The sequence below is a fragment of the Narcine bancroftii genome, chromosome 2 (assembly GCF_036971445.1).
Source record: "Narcine bancroftii isolate sNarBan1 chromosome 2, sNarBan1.hap1, whole genome shotgun sequence".
Classification (NCBI taxonomy): domain Eukaryota; kingdom Metazoa; phylum Chordata; class Chondrichthyes; order Torpediniformes; family Narcinidae; genus Narcine; species Narcine bancroftii.
In genome coordinates, this window is record NC_091470.1 from 106,095,759 (window position 1) to 106,119,528 (window position 23,770).

At 42.7% G+C, this 23,770-nt stretch overlaps 1 protein-coding gene across 3 annotated transcripts in view; it reads left to right on the forward strand.

Moving 5' to 3' along the window:
* The first annotated feature begins 1,504 nt into the window (after nt 1-1,504).
* LOC138754084 (lysoplasmalogenase TMEM86A-like) overlaps nt 1,505-23,770 on the forward strand; it is a 32,083-nt gene continuing 9,817 nt past the window's right edge. Inside the window, exons 1-4 of one of the 3 annotated variants that reach the window (XM_069917901.1) lie at nt 1,505-1,713; nt 5,485-5,588; nt 10,386-10,650; nt 15,242-20,539. In XM_069917901.1, the coding sequence (XP_069774002.1) occupies nt 10,404-10,650; nt 15,242-15,654 (660 nt within the window). In that variant the 5' untranslated portion in view covers nt 1,505-1,713; nt 5,485-5,588; nt 10,386-10,403 and the 3' untranslated portion in view covers nt 15,655-20,539. Of the gene's footprint in view, nt 1,714-5,484; nt 5,589-10,385; nt 10,651-15,241; nt 20,540-23,770 lie in introns of those variants that run through there. The other 2 variants (XM_069917899.1, XM_069917900.1) reach the window with 2 other exon arrangements.

Below are 23,770 nucleotides of genomic sequence, written 5' to 3' on the forward strand. Positions count from 1 at the left end.
ACTCTTACTTGTGCACTTTATTGATTTTTAAAATTCTCTCTGTAATGCACAGTCGGGTTGCTTAAATTCATAATCTGTTTATAGTTCTTTATTTGTTTACATGTATACGCTGTGGACAGCTTTTTTCACTACCAGTAAGGGGCTGGATGGAGGAAGCCAGAGAATAGTGGTGGATGATTGCTTCTCAGATTGGAGGCCTGTGACTAGTGGTGTGTCTCAGGGATCAGCACTGGGGCCATTGTTGTTTGGCATCTATATCAATGATCTGGATGATAATGTGGTAAATTGGATCAGCAAGTTTGCAGATGACACTAAGATTGGAGGCGTTGAGGAGAGCAAAGGTTTTCAAAGCTTGCAGAGGGATCTGGACCAGCTGGAAAAATTAGCTGAAAAATGGCAGATGGAATTTAATGCAGACAAGTGTGAGGTGTTGCATTTTGGAAGGACAAACCAAAAAAGGGCGTACACAGTGAATGATAAGGCACTGAAGAGTGCGGTAGAAAAGAGGGACCTGGGAATACAGATACATAATTCCCTGAAAGTGGCATCACAGGGTTGTAAAGAGACTTTTAACATAATTAAAGTATTGAGCATAAGAGCTGGGATGTTATTGTAAAGCTATATAAGACATTGGTGAGGCCAAATTTGGAGTATTGTGTGCAGTTTTGGTCGCCTAACTACAGGGAAGATATCAATAAGATTGAAAGAGTGCAGAGAAGATTTCCTAGGATTTTTCCTGGACTTCAGGAACCGAGTTACAGGAAAAGCGTAAACAGGTTAGGACTTTATTCCCTGGAGAGTAGAAGAATGAGGGAGATTTAAAAGAGGTATTTAAACTTATGAGGGGTATATACAGAATAAATGTAGGTTTGCTTTTTCAACCGAGGGTAGATGAAGGCATGGATTGAATGAGCTGGTAGTTGAAGTGGTGAATGCGGGCTCAATTTTAACATTTAAGTAGAATTTGGTCAGGTACATGGATGGGAGGTGAATGGAGGTCTAGAGTCTGGGTGCAGGTCAGTGGAACTGAGCAGAAGATAGTTCAGCACAGTCTAGAAGGGCCGAATATTGTGCTGTAATATTCTGTGGTTCTATTGTTATCTTTTAAATTCAATTAAGTATGTAATTGTAGTTGTTTTTTTTTAAAAATATCCCCGTTTACCTGCATAAAGTATGAATTTCAATGCTTATGTACCTTGTACAATGTGAATGACAAGAAACTCATTGCCGTTCTCACATCTCCATGAATGCTCCTCCCAAGATGGGAGCAAGAAATGAGTCACTGAATTTGCATCCTGAAAGCAACAGGAGAAACAGGCATTATTTTGACCTTCCTGACTGTGCCTCTCAGAGTACACCTGCGCACATGCGCTGGTTGCGGTGCGAGCCACCGTCACACTCCCCTATATCCAGATTGCAGCTGACAACATGTGGTCACGTGACTAGCTGAAAACACAATTCCATCAATCACCGGAGGCAAACCCCTTTCAATTTTAGCTGGTAGAACAAGTTTTCTTTCTTTCAACCTTGCTTTTTTTTTGGATTGAATCATTTGAATAAGAATGTTGAAATCTTTTCCACTGAAACCTAATTCCGCCACGCCACATTCTTGGTGAGCAGAAAGAGCGACCAAAACAAGTAGTCTCCCAAAGAAACTGGATCAGAGTGACACGCGGGCGAAACCTTGACAGAATGGGATCACCTATATCTCTGGTAGGCAGAGGTCGAAAAAGGAACTAACTTTTCTTTCATTTCAATTCATCAATATTTTGATTGCTGGAGCATTTTGCTTCGATGCCTATTTGTCAAAATGTATCAGAAGATCTCTCGGGTTGATGTTTAGTCTATGCTCTCCTTTCTTATTAATGAGCTGCATGAGTAAACATTGCCCTGTGTAGAGGTTAAAATACCAAAAGCAAAATATGAATGTGTGCAGAGGCATTAAGTCAAATTGCACAGAAACAGGTCCTTTTGTCCCTCTGTACCTATATTAATCCCGTCTTGGTTGATGCAATTCGAGTAAATAATTTAAAAATAATTATAAACCGGAAGCAGCCGATTCCAGTGCTGCCCAATTGCACTCAATTGACCTACCAGCCCGGGTACATATGGGGCTCAAATCCATACATCTCTGAAGGTCGCCACACTGGTTGATAGGGTAGTTACAAAAGCCTATGGGATGTTGAGGTTCATTAATAGGGGTAAAAACACAAAATGCTGGAGAAACACAGCTGGTCAAAAGTACATAACTGACGTTTTGGGCTTGAGCCCTTCATCAAGGTGTGGTACTTTAAGCCCGAAGCGTCAGTTATGTACTTTTACCTTTGCTACATGAAGGACACTGTTTGACCAGTTGAGTTTTATGTTTTTACTTCAACCACAGTGTCTACCGATTTTCATGACTTGCTTTATTCATACAGGGATTCAATTCAAGAGTCACGAGGTCATGTTGCAACTCTACAAATCTCTGGCGAGACCACATTTAGAGTATTGTGTTCAGCTCTGGTCACCTCATTATAGGAAGGATGTGGAAGCTATGGAGAGGGGGAAAAGGAGATTTACCAGGATTGTTGCCTGGATTGGAAAATAAGTCTCATGAGGCAAGGTGAGCAGAGCTGGGACTTTTCCCTTTGGAGAAAAGAAAGATGAGAGGAGACTTGATAGAGGTCTACAAGATTCTGAGAGGCATAGATAGGTTGGACAGCCAGCACGTTTCCCAGGACAGGAATAGCAAACAACAGAGGACATACTGTATGTTCATAGTGAAGAGAGGGAAGATCAGGGGAGACATCAACAGAAATTTTTTACACAGCGAGTTGTGGTATGCCTTGCCAGGGGTGGAGGTGGAGGCTGAAATATTAGGGGCATAGATGGAATTAAAATAGATGGTTATGAGGTAGGAAGAGTTGAATACTTTTTTAAAAAGGATATATGGGTCAGCACAACATTGAGGGCTGAAGGGTCTGTGCTCTACATACTATGTTTTTAGTGGTGGGGAAGAAACATGAGCATCCAGGGATAACCCCATGCATTCGCGAGGAAAATGTACAAACTCATTGCAGACAGCCGCAGATTTGAAGCCCGGGTCGCTGGTGCCGTAACAGCGTGCTTTTGTCATTCAAACGCCTGCCGGGATACTTCTTAAATATAGTCAGCATATCTGCCACCATCACCCCTTCAGGTAGTGCGTTGCAAATTCCAAACAAGGTGATAAGCCATTCTTTTTCCTCCGATGCACTATCAATGATAAACGGTAATGCTCAAAAGTTCAATGCACCCATGCACCAAAATTCTTACTTGCTGAAGCCAAACAGGTATGTAGGATGCACCAATAGTATAAAGTAAATTACCTCAGATAATAAATAGGAAGGCTAGATAGATTAATAAAGATTCCCAGTAACACTTAGCTTGAGAAATAAAAAATGGGTTTCAATAGAACAGACAGACTGTTTTGTGATCCTGATGTAATTTAGGGTCAGGGTCAGGAGGAGAGGTTTGAAACCTGGAATCTGATGGACGAAAGCATATTTTACTTAAAAGTTTTTCCATACATGTAATTAATAAATCATCATACAGTACAATAGATGATTACATTGAAAAATGTTCATTCATTACATGATGGTTACAACCCCTCCCCTTCCCACCCTCTCAGACCCCTGTTCCCCTCCCCCCATGAAGAATAGCATATATAGTCATTAAAAAAAAAGAAAAATTAGTATCGTGAATCGCTCGGGGTATTGCTCCCCTGCCCACCGGAATTTAACAGACCTTATATGGTCATTTTCATTTTAAGGAAGAAGGTTGACACAGGTCTCGAGAGGCTGAAAGAAGAAAATTTCTGCATATTCATGGCTAAAGTTTGCATGTACGGGCTCAAAATTCTCAAAAATATAGAAAGTTTATTTCTCAAATTATATGTAATTTTCTCTGAAGGAAGACAGCTTTGAATTTCTGCATTCCATCTTCCGATGCCTAGATGTTAATTCGATTTCCAAGTCACTGCAATACACTTCCTTGCTCCTGCTAATGCTATTTTAACTAATTTCAAATGATATATCGATATTTTCATCTTAGGTTTTGTTCCTTCTATATTTCCCAAAAAGAATAAATCTGGATTTGGTGGTGATAGTATACACATAACTTGTTCTAAGAAGTTCCCTAGATCCACCCAAAAAGATCTTAACTTGAAGCCTGAAAAAGTTGATTGCAAGAAAGCCCCCATCTCTTCACTGCACCTAAAACGTTGATCTGATATGTCCGAGTTCATTCTATTCAATTCTTGTGCAGTTTTTGAACCTCGAGGTACTGGAATTTAGGCTTCTGTATCTTCTGTACCTTCTGCCTGAAGGTAGCAGTGAAAATAGGATGTGACTAGGGTAAAGGTAAAAGGTTCCATTATTGTCATGTAACATACATGAAATTCTTTGACTTTTGCCTACTGTAGGCAGACAGAGAGTCACCACTTTATCCAGCGACCCTCACAGAAACCTACAGCACCTGGTCTCCCCCCCAAGTACCGACTAGTCCTGAGCCTGTTTAGCTTCTGAGATCAGACATTCTCATACGTATTCAGACTATTAGGCTTTTCGTTAGTCCACTTAGAACAGATATAAGGAGGAATTTCTTCATCCAGGGGTGGGAAGAATCTGTGGAATTCTCTGCCACTGATGGCTGTGGAGGCCAAGTCACCAGGTATATTTAAGATAGGTTTTCATCAGCGAGGGAATCAAGTGTCACTTTTAAGCTGCAGCACCTGGGTGGCCCTCCTGGGGCCCAGGTGTGATTAGCGGGGCAATGGTGCTTCCAGCACCTTTTAAGCTGCAGGGGATCAACCAATTAAATCACCAACCCGGCGATTTAAGGGGAAATCCCGCCCCCGTGATGATGCATTGAATGACACACCACGCACTTATTGGAAGTACTACCGGAAGTGACAAATCAAAGTCCAAATGGCAAGCAGAAATGGGAATGATCTTCAGATGCTGGCTGATCAACTCTGCTGAGCTGCAGTACAGCGGGCAACTGTTGTAATCACTGCTGTCAGGTGAATGCTGCAGTGATTGGAGGAGCAGCAGGATGTCAGCACTGCACATTTCAGTCGATGCAGCCTGGTGATGCACGCAAGTGCTGATGTCAACAGAACAACCGGTTCGGCCATTTTCGTGTTCAAGCTGCTGGTGGATGCAACCTAGGTAAGTTTAACTGGGTTCCCTGTCTACCTCTGAGTTAGATCAGGGACCCAGTTGGATTTGGACCACGCTGACCAGGGTCGGACCCTTTCAAGCTGCTGCGTGAGTGGGGGCGGTAACCGGGCAAATTGTCCCATTAACCCCATTTTACATGGCAGCTTGAAAGGGTCTGAGGGTTATGGAGACCAGGCAGGCGAATGGGGCTGAAAAACATAGTAAATGAGGCATGATGAAATGGTGGGATGCACTTGACAGACTGACTGGCCTAATCCCACTCCTATGTCTTTTGGTTTAGAATTCTCAACTTCTGAGAATCGTTGAATACTTAGAAGAATGAAATAGAGAGGTTTCTGGAGACGAAGTGAATCAAAGGATATTGGATTCTGGCAGAATGCTGAGGTACAACATTGCTAATTGTCCCATTGACTGGTGCAGCAGTGCTGATGAGTGCACAGAATATTCCTCACTTCTAATGTTAGGAGCTGTTTTAATAACGGAAGGAGAATGATTAGAAAGTTCTCTCAGAATAAAAGACCTCTTCTGCTTCATTATTATAATACATTAACTACATGTCCAATTCACTGCATTTTCTTGTGTCCCATCTGGGGCACCCAGCAGAGGTGTGGTCCCCTTAATTAAAATGGATATACTAAGATTGGCGGTAAGAACACACCGAGATACTGGAGGAACTCAGCCGGTCTTTCAGCGTCCAAAGGAGGCAAAGATAATATTGCTGACATTTTGGGATTGAGCCCTTCTCCAAGGAATAAGCAACAAAAAAAAACACCCCAGGAAATCTCAGAATGCTGGCTGCGGGCGGAATCCAGGCCAACGAAAGGTGTTCATTGAATATAAGGGGAGAGGTGAGAATTGATTATGTCAGGGACAGGACAGTATCAGGGCTACTTTTGTCTTGTTGGGTACCTTCTTGAGATGTCTGCAGTGGATGGGGGATCGGACCTGACTGCGCTTGCGTTTTCTGCATTCCTGGGCTCTTGAACTCCTCAACCAGGCTGTGAAGCAACCGGTCAGTTTACTTTCCACAGTCCACCTGTGGATTTTTGATAGAGATTTCGATGCCAAATCTCCTTAGACTTTTCCTTTGGATACAGACCCCAAGATCTCTCTGAACTTCCACTCTGATCGGAGTCCTCCCATTAACATTGTATTCTGCCTTCAAATTTGACCTACCGAAATGAACTACTTCACACTTTTCTGGGGAATATTGCACCTGCCACTTCCTTGCTGTGCATATTATCAATGTCGCTCTGTAACCTCTGGCAAACATCCACATTATCTACAACACCACCAATCTTCATGCAATCCACCAACTTACTAACCCACCGCTTTCTCGTCAGGTGATTTATAAAAATAGTCTGATCATAACTCTTGCTGGTATGATGGTGTGGAACGCCGAGCTGTCGTCAATGAACAACAATGCCAATGCTGCTGGGGTCAAGATGATCTACTGCAGAGTGGAGGGACAGTGAGATTGCTTCTGCTGTTGACCTGTTATGATGATAGGTGAATTGAAATGAGTCAAGGACCTTCCTGAAACAGGAGTTGATTCACTCCATAACCAATGATTCAAAACACTTCATGTTAGACATCAGTACCAACAGTTGAAAGTCATTGAGGCAGGTCATCTTGATCATCTTGGAACGATGGAGCGATAGATCTCCTTTTGAAGTAGGTGGGGACCTCAGACTGTAGTAATGAGAGACTGTAAATCTCTGCAAAAGCTCCAGACAGTTGGTGTGCACAGGTTTTAAGGACACAGCCAGCTGTACCACCTGGGCTGAATGCTTTCCGAGGATTCTCCCTCCTGAAGGTTTTGTTCACATCCATATCAGAGACGGGAGCACAGAGTCATCGGGGGTTGTGGAGACCAGCAAGGTTCTTCACAGTTTTCCCTTTCAAAGCGAGCAGATGAAGTATAATTGACTGCAGGGAACAAGTCTTGTCTCATTGAAAGTAATGGCATGCAATCCCTGCCACAGCTATTGGGCACTCCAGCTTGATCCTCCAGAGTTTTTACCTACACTTTCTGTATGTTTCGGTATCGCCTGATCTGAACACATAGATCTGGCCTTCAACAGTTTGTGTTAAACAAAAAAATCTGCAGATGCTGCAGAAGAGGCCCCTTGACTCATATGTCTGTGCTGGACATGATGTCCAAATCAAACGAAAACCTTGCTCCTCGCACATGCCAGATATCTGTCTGCAGTGGCGTCACTAGGGTTGGTGTTACCCAGTGCAGTAACTCATGGTGTCATTGCCCCCACCCCCCAACCCATGGCCCTCCTCCCATACCAGACCACACAGAATTCTTAGTAATGTTTTTTGTACTAATGTTGCTGGTAAATCGTAATTCTTGTAGATCACTGAATATAATGGCAAGAGTTTTGAGATAAACAACTAGCAACATTAAAATTACACCTTTAAATTACAATATCATAAACACAGCCTAAAAGTTTTTACATTTACATCAAGAATTTAAGAACTACATTAAAATACTAATGACTGCAATATTGTAGCTAAAACACCAGAAACTTTGACAAAAGCAGTGACAATGGAAACACTAGCAGCAACAAAAACAACAGCGCAGGTTTGTAGCACGTGCGGACGAAACCACGTGATTCAAAGTAACATTGTAATTGGGTAAGAAAAACTGACTGGAGCACAGTAGAAGGTTCAAAAAGTAAATTAGTACCGAGTTTTAATCTTGGAATTAAAACTCTTATAGCTGGACTTACGAAAAATGTTTTCGATGTTATTACTAAATATAGAGATATTTTTTATAAAAAATAATAAATTTCTGATGAAATGCTACACAAAAATTTTACAGACAATAATTTTGGTGTTACCCCCTGGAACACCTGAACAGGTGTCCTCCGGTGCAGTCCGCGCCCCCCTCCGCACCCTGCTAGTGTCTGTCTGTACCTTCCTGGGTCTATCTAGAAGCCACTTAAGCCCTCCTATTATATCTGCTTCCACCACTGTGCCTGGCAGCTTGTTCCAGGCACCTACCACTAGGTGTAAAATATTCCCCCCCCCCCCCCCCCACCAACATTTACCTCCAGAGAGGAAGATGAATCAATGAAATTCATTGCTGTGGATGGCTGTGGAAGCAAAGTCACTGGGTATATTTAAGACTCAGGTAGGTAAGTTCTTGGTTAGGAAGGTAATCAAGGTTTATGGAGGGAAGGCAGAAGAATGGGGTTGAATTTAGTCATGATGGAATGGCAGGGCAGACTCGATGCGGCGAATGGTTGTAAATTTCCTCCCCCTCACCTTGAATGTTTCCTCTAGTGTGTGAGGATTTTTTGCCTGTGGAAATTTGGGTGAATTCATTCAAGAAATGACCATCCAAATTCAAAGCTTCAACAGGAAATACTTCAAAATGGGTGTGTGATCAATGTGTACAATTTGCAGATCTAAAACTGCCACAAGTGACTTGTGTGGGACAATTTCCTGATACTAATGCCAAAATCATTTATATTAAAGTGTATCCTGACCACACCTCACCACATTTTCAGTCAATTAATAATCTGAAGAGAACAGAACAATCGCTTTTTAAAATGATGTCACCTTTCTCCACAGTAAGTAGGAGATTCTTCTTGCCCTAATCAATCTTGCTGTGCATGTGATTCTTCATGCCGTGGTCCACTGGTGCAGGTGTGCACCATCGCTACCAGAAAACTGAAAGTGTTGAGATTATCAGGAATAGATTCAGAGTGCAATAATTCCTTTAACTTCTTTTGAACACCAAAGATGCAAAGTAAAATCATCGATGTGAGTCTTGTGGCACCTCTACCTCTTTACTGATGGCAGCAGCGAGAACAGAGTATGCGTTGGGTGGTGTAGATCTGGTGATGATTGCAGCTGCTCTCCGATGGCAGTGTTCCTTGTAGATGTTCTCCATGGTGGGGAGGATTTTGCCGAAATTATCCCGGGCTGTGTCCATTATCCTTTGCAGAGCTTTCTGCTCAGGAGTATTGGTGTCCCCACACCAGACCATGATGCGTTTGGTCTGCACACTTTATACCACACATCTGTGGAAATTTGCCAGGGTTTTCTGATGTCATACCAAACCTCCGCAAATTCTTAGATCTGTTGCTTTGAATCTTGAGGTTATGTCCCCTAGTTTTCGTTTCACCTACCAGGAAATAACTTTCTTACTTCCAACTTTTAATAATTTTATGTGTTTCTACAGGATCTCTTCTCATTCTTCTGAATTCCAATGAGCACAGTCCCAGGAGATTCAATCTCTCCTTATAGGCAAGTTCCTCATCTCTGGAATCAATGTGGTGAGCCTCCTCTGCACCACCTCCAAAGCCAGTATGTCCTTTATTCAAGTGAGGAGACCAGAACTGTGCACAGTTCTCCAGGAGCAGTCTCACCAGAACCTTGCTGCTTTTAAATTCAACCCCTCCAGCAACATCCCATTTCTTGATTCCCTGTTGCACTTGCAAACTAACTTTCTGTGATTTATACACAGGCATTCCCAAGTCTCTCTGCACAGCAGCATGCTGCAGTCTTTCACCATTTCAATAATAGTCTGGTAAGGTAAATTGCTAATTCCTTTTTCCCAGAGTAGGTGAATCTAAAACCAAAGGGCATAGATTTAAGGTGAGAGGGACCTTGATGCACACAGAGAGTGGTAGGTGTGATAGTACAGGATACTATCACCAATGTATATATTTGTATATATTTACATATAGTAGTAGTGATTGGCTGAGAGCCGTAGCCACGCCTACTGGCAGGTCATAAAGGGCTGCTCCTCACCAGATCCAGGTCAGTCTGGACTGGTCGACCTCAATGTAATATGCTCCAGTCTTTTGCTAATAAAAGCCTTGGTTTGAGTCAACAAATCTTTGAGTCATTCAACAGACTGCACTAGGTTTATGGAACGAGTTGCCAGAAGAATGGGGGACAATTGTAATGCTTAAAGGGCATTTCGACAGGCGCATGGATGAGAAAGATTTAGAGGGATACAGGCTGAACACAGACACCCAGGCCGAGCTGAATTGACATGGGCTGATGGGCCTGTTTCTGTGCTGTTGAATCAATAAAATCTGATGATAATCTGTAAATCAGTCGTGTAAACATGTTGCAAAGGATTTGAGGAATCACGCGGGGATCTGGAGAGAATACATTATATTGTTGATCATTTGATGTTTTCTTGGCCTGCAGGATGATAATGAGAAGAAAATGTTGGTGCCTTTCTTCACAACTGTATGCATCCACACATTTCTCAGCCATCTTTCCTCGACATCAATTTGGGTGAAAGGACTGAGCAAAATTTTGCCAATCATCTGCTTGTGCATTTTCATTCTGGATAATGGGAAACAATTCCTATCTCAGCACCACCGTGTCCAGAAACTGCTTGCAGGCCTCCTCCTCTCTGCAGCAGGTGACACTCTTCTTCTCATGGACAATCGAAGGATTTTCGTGGGAGGTAAGTGGAACACTTTGGGATTCTCATGCAGGCTGGGAACAGAGGGTTGGGTTTTAATGGCACTTTTCTCTGCAATGCTGCACAGAAACTCACTGAACGGATGTATGATAAACTGAAGGCCAGAACCTTTCGGTTCAAGAACAGTTTCTCACCAGGTTATCAGCCTCTTGAACCTCTCCTTGGTACACTAATCCTAAGCTATTCTTACTCTACAAAAAAAGGCTCACTGCTCTATTGTAATGGCACTTTTTTCTCTTGCACCAACCGCAATGGTAAATATTTATTCTCTGTCTGTAATTCGTATTCATTATCGCTTTTTAATTTAATTTAATGTGCACCGTTGTAGATTTTTTTTACCAAGTACCTGCTTGGCTGCAGCAAGTAAGAATGTTAGTGCAAATCTTCATCGTATGACACATTCTTATGATTCATCATTATTATCTTTATTTTATGCACTTTTTCATTTTGCACCATCCGTTGTACCTCTGAGCTGAGTGGATGGCATGCAAAACAGTTTCTTTCTCTGTAACTCTGTACTCGCTGCCATAAACATTTCTATTCCATCCAACATACACTTGCTTATTACCGATTGGCAAACTGGCTTGCATTCCATAGAACGCTACGGCACAGAAAGCAGGCCATTTGGCCCTTCGATTCTGTGCCAACCATTGCTCAGCTGGTCCTGCTCCCATTCCATAACCCTCGAGACCATGTATCTATCCAATTTATTCTTAAAACTCAAGATCGAGTCCACACTCACCACATCAGATGGCAGCTCATTCCTTACCCCCACCACTCTCTGAGTCAAGAACTTTCCCCCTCAACCTTTCCCCTTTCACCCTAAAGCCACGTCCTCTCATATTTATCTCTCTTATTCTAAGTGGAAAGAGCCCATGTCTATACCCCTCATAATTTTGCAAACTGTTCTTAAACCTTCCCTTATTCTTCTTCATTCCAAAGAAATAGTCTTAACCTGTTGAATCTTTCCCTGTAACTCAACTCCTGAAGACTCAGTAACATCTTTGTAAATCTTCTCTGCATTTTTTCAGTCTTATTGATATCCTTCCTGTAGCTAGGTGGCACAAAATACTCCAAATTTGGCCTCACCAATGTCTTAAAAAACTTCAATATAAACATCCCAATGCCTATACTCAATACTTTGATTTATAAAGGCTAAGATACCAAAAGTTTTCTTTACAACCCTGTCCAGCAATACAAAATTCCAGTTTCCAAATCATACATAAATATTTCTCACAGCTGAATGTTCATGGCCCCATAAGCTTTTGGTGTAGCAGCTCCTACCGTTTTGTTAAGCCATTCAACTTTTAAAAAACTTGCAGTTCTTTTGCACCACGCCCTTCACTTCTTTTGAATTCGACATGGTGAATCAATAGTTTTCTCAGTAAAAACTCAGTTAGCTAGCTACAGAATTTGAAACAGATCTTCATAAATTTTACAACATGAGCACTGTCCACCAAGCATGGCTGCAGCTGTATAAATCGGAATAGAAAAGGTGAGGTAAATTAGTGATGTGTAAATGTGGTATTTGAAAAACCGACTAATTAGTTAACAGAAACAGTTAGGTAAGAGATTATTTTCAATAATTATTAATTTAGACATTATTTCAGGTGACTTTTGTGTGCACATTAATTTCCTTTGTGCGCTGGTTGTAAAGTGTGTGTGTATGTGTGCATGAACATAGCTTAGAGGGAACAATGCCTATGTTTTATGTTCATCTCTCTGCTACAGTCCATAATGACACACTGAAACAAGCCAACAGTCTCATTGATGGGGAACTGGAATTCATTTTCCTTTCTTTATTTTACCCAACAGCAATCAGACTCTCGAAACTCCTCGTACTTCCCTAACCCTGACCATAAGCTACCAAGGTTCCGATCACCAAAGTTCTGAGACATCATTTTTTTTATTGCACTAACTGCCACTGAGAATATATATTTATTTATTTATCTATCTTTTGATAATTATGAACTCTTTTTCTGCCTTGTATTTGTGATCATTTAAATTTTAACTACTGTAGTTGGTGTATCTTATATACCTGTGTGGCTTCAGCAAGTACGAATGTTTGGGCATCTGTGTCTTGGAATTTTTAATTATTTCAAAATTTAATTTTAACAATACATTTTTCCAGCCCACGAAACCCATGTCAACAAAATACATCCAATTAACCTACAAACCCTGTATGTTTTTTGAAGAGTGGGAAGACTTGGGGAATCTCAACACAGACACAGGCAGAACATTGAAACTCAATGCAGATAGTAGTGGATTCGAACTCAGGTCTCTGGAACTGTAATAGGATGGTGCTAGCCGCCAACTTCTAAAGCACAAGGAATTATGTACATGGCAACCAACTCACATTGACCGTTGAACCCGACTTTACCTTGTTTCAAACTTTCTGCTTAAAGTAAACAAGCAGATTTCTGAGAATGCCATACAAAGTGCTGGATAAACTCAGCAGGGCACGTAGTATCCCTGTGCCATCAGTGCTCTGGATGAGTAAGGGATTGCTTAAGGTGGGATGTGAGTGGGACGGAAAAGTTGAGAATCACTGCTCTAGACCCAATTGTTACTGAAATATTTTGCTGGAGAAAAATTGTCATTGGCCCATTTCCTTTGGAGTTATGAAACCAGGCACATAACGAGTCAATGAGGGACGATTAAAACAGTGGTTTCAAACTTTTTCTTTCCACCCACATACCACCTTAAACAATCCCTTACTCATCACGAGCATCAATGGCATAGAGAATACTTAAAGTGGGATGTGAGTGGAAAGAAAAAAGTTGAGAACCACTGATCTACAGGAAGTATAAAATAACCAATGTTTCAGGCCTGAGGCCTTTGTCAAGTATGAGCAAAAAGAAGGTAGGTGTCTAAATAAAAAGATGGAGGCAGGGGCAGGGGGAGAGGAGAGGAAGGAGGAAGGGTCAGGGGGAGGAGCACAGGCTAATAACTAAGAGGTCATAGGTGGGTTTAGGTGAGAGAGTAGAAGTGAAACAAACTGAGAATTGATCGGGAAAGGGTAGCTCTCTGAATGGAGAGGGAAGGGGTGGGGATCTGGAGGAAAGGAAACAGAGAGATAGGGAAAGAAAGAGACTTGGGGAAATTCTCTGGAATTTAGAAGACTGAGTGGGGATCTTATAGAAACATATAAAATTCTTAAGGGTTTAGACAGACTAGATGCAGGTAGGTTGTTTCCACTGCTGGGAAAAACCAGAACCAGGAGTCATAGTTTAAGCTAGAGAAGTCGATGTTAATGCCATCTCGTTGGAGCTTGTGTGGATGGAAAATTCAGTGTTGTTCCTCCAGTTTGCATTTAGCATTGGTTAGGCAGTGCATGAGGCCATGGACAGACATGTTGGTGAGGGAATGGTGTAAAATTAAAATGGTTGGACACTGGGAGATCCTTGTTGTTGCAAAGGACAAAGTGAAGGTGGGCATGTAGGTGCAGCAGGTGGTAAGGAAGGCGAATACTATGTTGGCATTCATGGCAAGAGGATTTGAGTACAGGAGTACAGAGATCCTGCTACAGCTGTACAAGGCCTTGGTGAGGCCACATCTGGAGTACTGCATGCAGTTTTGGTCTCCTTATCTGAGGAAGGACATCTTCACCATGGAGGGGGTGCAGAGAAGATTCACTAGACTGATACCAGGGATGGAAGGACTTGCATATGAAGAAAGGTTGGATAGACTAGGCTTGTATTCTCTGGAATTTAGAAGATTGAGTGGGGATCTTATAGAAACATATAAAATTCTTAATGGTTTAGACAGACTAGATGCAGGTAGCTTGTTTCCAATGCTGGGAAAAACCAGAACCAGGGGTCACAGTTTAAGGATAAGGGGGAAGTTTTTAGGACTGAGATGAGGAAAAATTTCTTCTCTCAGAGGGTGGTGGATCTGTGGAATTCTTTGCCACAGGAAGTCGTTGAGGCCAGTTCCTTGTCAATATTTAAGACTAGGTTAGATTTGGCCCTTGTGGCTAAGGGGATCAAGGGGTATGGGGAGAAGGCAGGAACCAGGTACTGATCAGCCATGATCATATTGAATGGCGGTGTAGGCATGAAGGGCCAAAAGGCCTAATCCTGCACTTATTTTTCTATGTTTCTATGCTCTGTGAAGTGATCTCCCAGTCTCTCCGATGCAGAGGAGGCCACGACGGGAGCACCGGATGCAGTGGGCGACCCCTGCAGATTCACAGGTGAAGTGTTGAAGGACTGTTTGGGACACCAAATGGTGGTGAGGGAGGAACTGTGGCCGCAAGTGTGGCACTTCCTGCAGTCGCAAGGGGTAGGTGCCAAAGGGAGGGGATGTGGGGGCGATGAGTGGATGAGGGAGTCATGGAGGGAGCGGACCCTGGGGAAATTGGAATGCCAAGATAGTTCTTCTCTTTAATCAAAAGCTGCATATGTGTTGCTCCTGAGTCTACGTGGTAAAAGGAACCTGATAAAAATACAAAATTGCTGGAGGAACTCAGCAGAACATCCATTGGAAGTAAAGATATTTCACCAACATTTTGGGCCTGAGGACTTCTTCAACACATGAGCAAAACACTAACCTGGCCTTACTTTAACTGCAGGTGCGGCATCGTTTGCCCTTGCTCACTGTGTCTACTCCTGGGTCTTCGGATTCAAGCCTCTGAATCTTCGAGCGGGAGGTTTAATAGGCGCTGTCGTCACAGCGGGTTGGACCTTGCTCAGCCTGTGCTTGAAGACCAAGGAAGCTCTGCTGCTCAGCTGTTACTGTGCTCTGATCGGAGTCATGGCTTGGCGGGCCAATTCTCAGGTGCTGTTCCACAGCCAAAGGCTTTCAGCGAGGGCAACCGGGGCAGTGGGAGCGTGGCTTTTTATGATCTCAGACTTCATTTTAGCGACCAACCTGTTATGTTTCCCCATACCATTTCAGAGGATTATTGTCATGACCACCTATTACATGGCACAGCTGCTTATCACCCTTGCCATTTTGAGAGAAAGCAAAAATAAGGTTGATTAGATTGCCCACGGTAAGTTTTGTGGTGAATATTGTTTCACGTTACAAGTGGAGCTTTTGATACCATTCAGCCAGTATCAATGGGTCATGGATGCACAAATCTCCACTTTGTCTGGCATCGCAACACTTACACTCCTGTTGGTCCATATACTTCATGCATGTGATATTTGGTTTTGTGTGGGATAGATTCGTAGAAGGTTGTATCTGTCCATACAATTTCATCACCTGAATTAATTCTATAACCTTTCTAATAACTTGCTCGATAAAGTTGCAGTCCCGATGCCTCTGAAGGATTCCTTTTCCTGTTTCCACCACCTCCTCTGGCAGCTCATTCCAGATACCAAGTTTGTTTTGTGTGAAAACATTTATCCCTCAGACCTCCTTACAGCCTTTCACCTCAGTGAGAGTTGGTGGACGTGGGATTGATTTCGACACTGGAGCGGCAAGGTTAGCGCAACGGTATTACAGGCTGGCGATCCGGGCTCGAATCCACTGCTGTCTGTAAGGAGCTTTTATGTTCTCCCTGTGGGCCTCCTCCGGTGGCTCTGGTTTTCTCCCACCCTTCAAAATATACCAGGGGTTGTAGGTTAGTTGGGTGTAATTGGGTGACATGGGCTTGTGGGCCAAAAGGGCCTGTTACCATGCTGAATGGCTAAATATCTAAAAATTCAAGAGAAGATTGGATAGGTGCATGGATAGAAGGGGTACGGCAGCCATGCAACTTGAAAGAACTAGCCCAGTGGTTCTCAATCTTTTTCTTTCCACTCACATACCACTTTAAATATTCCCTATGTCATAGGTGCTCTGTGATTAGTAAGGGATTGCTTAAGGTGGGATGTGGGTGGAAAGAAAATGGTTGAGAACCACTGTTGTAATCGAACCTTATTGACTCGTTAGGTACCATGGTTTCATAACTCCAAAGGAAATGGGCCAACAACAATTTTTCTCCAGCAAAATATTTCAGTAACAATTAGGTCTAGAGCACTGATTCTCAACCTTTCCTTCCCAATCACATCCCACCTTAAGGAATCCCTTACTAATCATGAAGCGCTGATGGCAGAGGGATTCCTTAAGGTGGTAAGTGAGTGGAAAGAGAAAGGTTGAGAACCACTGATAGGCAGAGTAAATAGTTTGGCATGGACTAGAAAGATCAAAGGATCTGGTTCTGTACTGTGGTGTTCTATGGTTCTTCAGATCTAAATCCATGCCCTCATATTTTAGACACTCCTATCATAGGACCCTGTCTATCTATCTAATCTGTGCCTCTTGTAATTGTATATACCTCCATCGAGTCAACCCTCAGCCTCCTTTGCTGCAGCGAAATGAAACCTAACCTCTCTAGTCTCTCATAACTCATACCCTCCATCCCTGCGAATCCTTTCTACACTCTCTCTGACAATCTCATCCTTCCTCACTTGTGGAACCCGGAGCTACACACAACACTTTGACCAACCTCACCATTCTTTGGCATAACTGTAGTGTAATGGCCAGTCCATATTCTCATTGTCCTGTTCATTGAAGGCAAGCGTGGAAAATGCCTTCTCCACCACCCTCTCCACTTTTGTTGTGATTTTGTACCCTGAGGTCCTTCTTTTCCACAACAGCCCCATCATTCGTTGTGTCACTCCTCGTCAAGTCAAATCAAATTTATTGTCGTCTGATTGCACAAGTTAAAACCTAATGAAACAGTGTATCACTTGGCCTCTTTGTTCTCCAACACTTCACAGCACCGTAAGGCTATAAGACATAGGAGCAAAAATAAACTATTCAGCCCATCAAATGTGCCCCACTATTCAATTGTGATCTGATTCATTTTCCCATTCAGCCCCACTGCCCAAAGCCTTTGCTACCCTGGCTAATCTTACAAGTCAATCTCTCCCTTAAATACAGCCAAAGACTCGGTCTCCACAACTGCCTGTGGCAACAAACTCCACAGATTCATTTCACTCTGACTTAAGAAATTCCTCTGACTTAAGAAATTCCTCCTCACCTCTATTCTAATCCTCGTTCAATCCTGAAGCTGCGCCCTCTCGTCCAAGGCTTTCCCACCATGGGAAACCACCTTTGTACATCTATTCTACTTTGCCCATGACTTTCCACATTCAAAATGTCTCTTTCTCCTAAATTCCAACGAGTGCAGGTCAACAACAATCAAACTCACCCCTTATGATAAGCCTTTTACTCCCAGAATCATCCTTGTGAACCTCCTCTGAACCCTCTCCAATGTCAGTCAGCACATCCTTTCTTAGATGAGGTGCCCAAAACTGCTCACAATCCTCCAATCGAGTTCTCACCAGTGCCTTAAAAAGCCCCCACATCACATCTTGCTCTTCTATTCTTTTCTTTCTTTCTTTGGCTTGGCTTCGCGGATGATTTATGGAGGGGTATGTCCACGTCTGCTGCAGGCTCGTTGGTGACCGACAAGTCTGATGCGGGACAGACAGGGACGGTTGCAGCGGTTGCAAGGGAAAATTAATTGGTTGGGGTTGGGTGTTGGGTTTTCTTCCTTTGTCTTTTGTCAGTGAGGTGGGCTCTGTGGTCTTCTTCAAAGGAGGTTGCTGCCCGCCGAACTGTGAGGCGCCAAAATGCACGGTTGGAGGTGATATCAGCCCACTGGTGGTGGTCAATTTGGCAGGCACCAAGAGATTTCTTTAAACAGCCCTTGTACCTCTTCTTTGGTGCACCTCTGTCTCGGTGGCCAGTGGAGAGCTCGCCATTTAACACTATTTTTCTCGAAATGAATGTCAGAATTGCATTTGCATTCCTCATCATTGACTCAACCTGTAAGTTTACCTTCAGGCAATCCTGCATGAGGACTCCCAGGTCTCTTTGCATCTGGGAATTTTCAATCATCTCTCCATTTAGAAAATAATCTGCCCATTTATTTCTTCTAGCAAATGCATGACTGAACACTTTCCAACATTGGATTTCATTTGCCACTTTTTTGCCCGTTGTCCTAATCTGTCTACAATCTTCTGCAGCCTCCCCTGTTTCCTCAACACTATCTGCTGCTCCACCTACCTATGTATCATCTACAAACTTGGCCACAAAGCCATTCATTCCCCACCATTGACTGTGTCATTACTCATACCCTGAGGCCTCTCTGATCTACAACACTTTCCACCATTTACCGTGTTACTCCTTTCACCCTGAGATCTCTCTGTTTTACAGTATTCCCACCATTGACTCTGTCACTTCTCATTTCCCGATATGTCTTTGTTCAACAACTGTTCACCATATCAGTCCTTGTACTCCTAGATTTCTCTGTTCCACAACTCTCCCAACCATTCAATGTGTCACTTCTCATACCCCAAGGTCTCTCTGTTTTACAACACTCCTCACCCTTCACCACATCAATCCTCATACCCTAAGGTCTCCCTGTTCTGTAATACTCCCCACCACTCCCTGTATCACTCCTCATACCCCAAGGTCTCTCTGTTCTACAGCATTCCCCATCATTCACCACATCTGTCCTCATACCCCAAGATCTCTCTGTTCTACAACACTCCCCACCACTCTCTGTATCACTCCTCATACCCCAAGGTCTCTCTGTTCTACATCACTCCCCATCATTCACCACATCAATCCTCGTACCCCAAGGTCTCTCTGTTCTATAATACTCCCCACCATTCCCTGTATTGCTCCTCATACCCCAAGGTCTCTCTGTTCTACAACACTCCCCATCATTCACCACATCAATCCTCGTACCCCAAGGTCTCTCTGTTCTACAATACTCCCCATCATTCACCACATCAATCCTCGTACCCCAAGGTCTCTCTGTTCTATAAAACTCCCTACCACTTCCTTTATCACTCCTCATACTCCAAGGTCTTTCTGATCTACAACACCCCCCATCATTCCTCGTACCTCAAGATCTCTCTGTTCTACAACACTTCCCATCATTCACCACATCATTCCTCATACCCCAAGGTCTCTCTTTTCTACAATACTCCCCATCACTCCCTGTATCACTCCTATACCCCAAGGTCTCTCTGTTCTAAAACACTCCCCATCATTCACCACATCAGTCTTCATACCCCAAGATCTCTTTTTCAAATACATTCGCCACCATTCCCTTTGTCATTCCTCATATCCCTAGGGTTTCTTTGTTCTGCAACACACTCCACCATTATATGTGTCTCTCTTTATACCTGGAGGTCTCTCGTTCATTTGATAAATACAGGATAGTGCATCCAGAATTAGAATATACTGTCGTGAACAGGTCACAAAATTCAATTTGCAGCAGTATCACAAGGCAAATATTTATATAAACCACCGTACAAAAATAGTGCAAGAAAAAGTGAAAGTCAGGCGGTGTCTGTGGTTCATTGTTCTAGGCACATATTGTGGATTTATAAGTTGCTGAGCCATCAGTGTTCTTCCTTGGTCAAAAGGCTGGAAGACTGAAGGTTAAAATTGTATTGATTCATTCTATACCTCACATGGTTCTTTGCTGTACTACAGCTAACTTAAACCAACAAACTGCCTAATTTCAAAAGTAGAAAACTGTCTTAAGTTTTACATGTATTCGATAATTCATTCAGTTCAAATTTTGTTATCCTAGATAATTAGAAAAAAGCTGTTTTTCCCCCACTACTGTCAAAACTAAGATAAGGTAGTGCCAGGAAGATAAGATACACCATAAATAGAGATGATATAAGTTAATTTTGTCCGTGGCTTTGGAGATTGTTTTGTTAAGTAGATATGGGTGTGTTGTATGTTATACAGTTCTTTTACTGTTGAATCTAAAATCTTCCTTCTAACCTACTTTTGAGTGCTTCACTTCTAATAAGGCATATTAAGTTGTTCTTTTCACTGTAATCACAGGATGTAAATGCCTTTTATTACGAATGAATTGTGCAAAATAAAGTATCACCCTTGATCAAAATATCGAATTGGAGTTCTTTTTAATGTAGAACAACGGGGCCTTTCAGCCAAGAGTCTGTGCTGCCCAAATTCACCCAAGGGTCTAATCAACCTGATAAATCCACCCCCCCCCTGACCCCAAAGGTCATTGGAATGCAGGATGAAACCAGAACACCCGGAGGAAACCCATGCACACAAGGGGGAACACACAAGCTCATTACGGACAGAGGTGGATTCGAATCCGTGTCACTGGTGCTGTAATAGTGTGCTCTAAATGTTACACTAACCATGCCCTTTGATTAAGTCTTCAGTCTGTCAACTGCTGACAGTCTCACCATTCCAGAGTAATCGTGTGATTATTCTCCCCTTATGTCTCCTGTAATCAGATTGATCCAAGGGTCGCTACCCACAGGATTTTGTTTCCTCTCAGAATGCATATACTCAGAATGAAAGTCTAAAAATTCAGATTGCAGAAATCTAGATCACCTGAGAATCCTGACTCAAACTTTTTAAATTTAGCGGGCTTTTGTGTGTGCGTGCGTGCATAAGCACCACAGATGCACAGCGGCAACAAGTGAGCACGCTTAATCTAATCACAAAGAAATTCATGTGCATACTGCATTTTTCTTTCACAATGTTCATTTTCAAACATAATTTAAAGCACAACATGCTCTTTTATTGTAGTGAGAAAATACTGTTTACATTTTTGTCAAGTGATAACATTATTTTTCTTTAAACCTGCTCGTTTTGATAAATGAAGCATGTTGTATTTGCAATGAATAAACTATCAAAATGTACCTGTTCATCTCTTCTTTATTCTCTTGAACTTTAAATTTTAAAAGTACTGCCCGAGGATTCGCAAAATCCAAATATATGGACCGACCCAATCCCCGAGCAGTTCAGATTTGAGGACATTTACTGTAGAGTTGGGCAGAAAAGTGGCAGATGGAGTTCAATCCAAATAATTGTCAAATGATGCAGTTTGGAAGGTCCAATGAGAAGGCAGAGTACATGGTTAATGGTATAAAACAGTGTGAAAGGACAGAGGATTGGGTTCCAAATCCATAGATCTCCGTGCAGGCCAATAGGATAGTTAAGAAGGCCTATGGCTTGCTGGGCTTCTTTGGTTGTGGGATTGAGTTCCGGAGTCATGAAGTAATGCTGCAGCTCCATAAATCTCTGGTGAGACCACACTTAGAGTATTGTGTTCATTTCTGGTCACTTCATTACAGGAAGGATGTGGAAGCTATGGAGAGGGTGCAGAGGAGATTTACCAGGATGTTATGTGGATTGGAAAATATGACTTATGCGGTAAGGTTATCAGAGCTTTTCTCTTTGGAGCGTAGAAGGATGAGAGGAGATTTAAAGGTAAAGGTTCCATTATTGTCATGTAATACTACATTTAGAATGTAAATATATGAAATTCTTTAACTTTGTCCACCGTAAGGCGGGCAGAGAGTCGCTACTATGTCCAGCACCCCACTCAGAAACCTACAGCATCTGGTGTCCGAAGGTGGCCTCCCTTCCAAGTACTGATCAGTCCTGAGCCTGCTTAGCTTCTGAGATCAGACAATTCAGGTTATTAGGTGTTATCAGATGCTTAAGAGAGGTCTACAAGATTATGAGAGGCATAGATAAGGTAGGACAGCCAATACCATTTTCCCAGGGTGGAAGTGGCAAATCCCAGAGAATATCTATAAAAATGATTGGAAGAAATGTTAGGAGAGATGACATGGGTACATGTTTATGTAGAGTTGTGGGTGCCAGGGTTGGTGGTGGAGACTGAAACAATAGGAGCATTCAAGAGACTCATTAGACAGGCACGTGGTTGAAAAAAAAATAGAGCGTTATAGGTCAATGAGGGTTAATTATTTTTATACAATATCATGGCCTGAAGGGGTAGTACTGTGCTGCAATGTTTTATGTCTTTGTTCTAATGTGGCCTTTTTTAAAGAACCTTAATCAGTAATCCCAAAAACAGCCTCCCCACCACCCCCCCACCCGACAGTCTCCCCACTTAATCCACCCCTCCTGTAAGACACCGTGAAGCTCCACATCCAGCAGGTTCATGTTAAGCACCTGGGCCTATGCCTTCAGAGCAGATGATTAGTGAGGGGGTGAAGCCAATCGAAAGCCCAAACCTCCAACCTGGCTCAGCACCACAAGAATAGTTAAACAGAGTTCATGATTAAACTAACCTCTCATGGTACAATGAAGCTACTTGGAAGGATATAGGTTTCTTTGAGTGAATCCTTGAGGACAGCATATTTTGCATAGTGGTTAGCGCGGGCTAGTTCGGGGCCAGCGTCCCAGTTTTAAATCCAAAGTTGCCTGCAAAGAGTTCAAGATTCAAGATTCCTTTATTGCCATGTAATAAAACAGGTATAATATTACACAAAATGCCCTTTTGCCTGCTGTAAGGTAGACAGATTCATCATCAGCAGAAATTGATGGGCGCCTCTTACAGTTTGAGAAAGAGAAGCAAAAGAGAGTCGTCTCCCCCCCCCCCCCCCCCACAGAGTCACTGAGTTTGTACGTTCACTGTGTGCTCTGGTTTCCTCCCACCCTCCATAAACGCAAGGTTTTTTTTTGTAGGAGAATTGGTGTATTTGGGCGTCATGGGGCAGAAGGGTCTGTTACTGTGCTTTATCTCTGAATTTAAATTAAGAAAAATATTCAAGGTTGAACCATGAAAAAGAAGAGCTTGGTAATTAATGTTTGCTGCTTTAAATGAAACTGCTGGGAGAGTGGGTGGATCACAGGCAAGAGAAAAGTTAGGATCATTACCTGAAGGGTAGATCGGAACTTATCTCTGAATTTGGAATCTTACAGGGGGTCAGTGAAGGCCTAAATCCTTTATTGGCCTGGTCACAGACTAGCAGCTTGGGCAGTTCAGAGACATTTTAATTGTGGTGGTAGCCTGGACTACATCGCCAGGACTGGTGGCATCCATTCGAGTGAGGGCAGGGGGAGGGGGGAAGTTTCGGGTAGATGTCAAGAGGTCAATTTTTTTGCACAGTTTGATGAGGGCCTGCAAAGCATTGCCAGAGATGGTGGTGGAGGCTGGTACAATAGGGACATTCAAATGTATGTATGTACATACATGACATCACATACAACCCTGAGATTCTTATTCCTGCGAGTGCAGCCGATTACCACTAATTGGTAGTGCAAGAAATAAACTGTACACAGCGGAAACATAAACAATCAAAAGAATGATAAACAAATAACAGATGTAAACAAACTGTGCAAT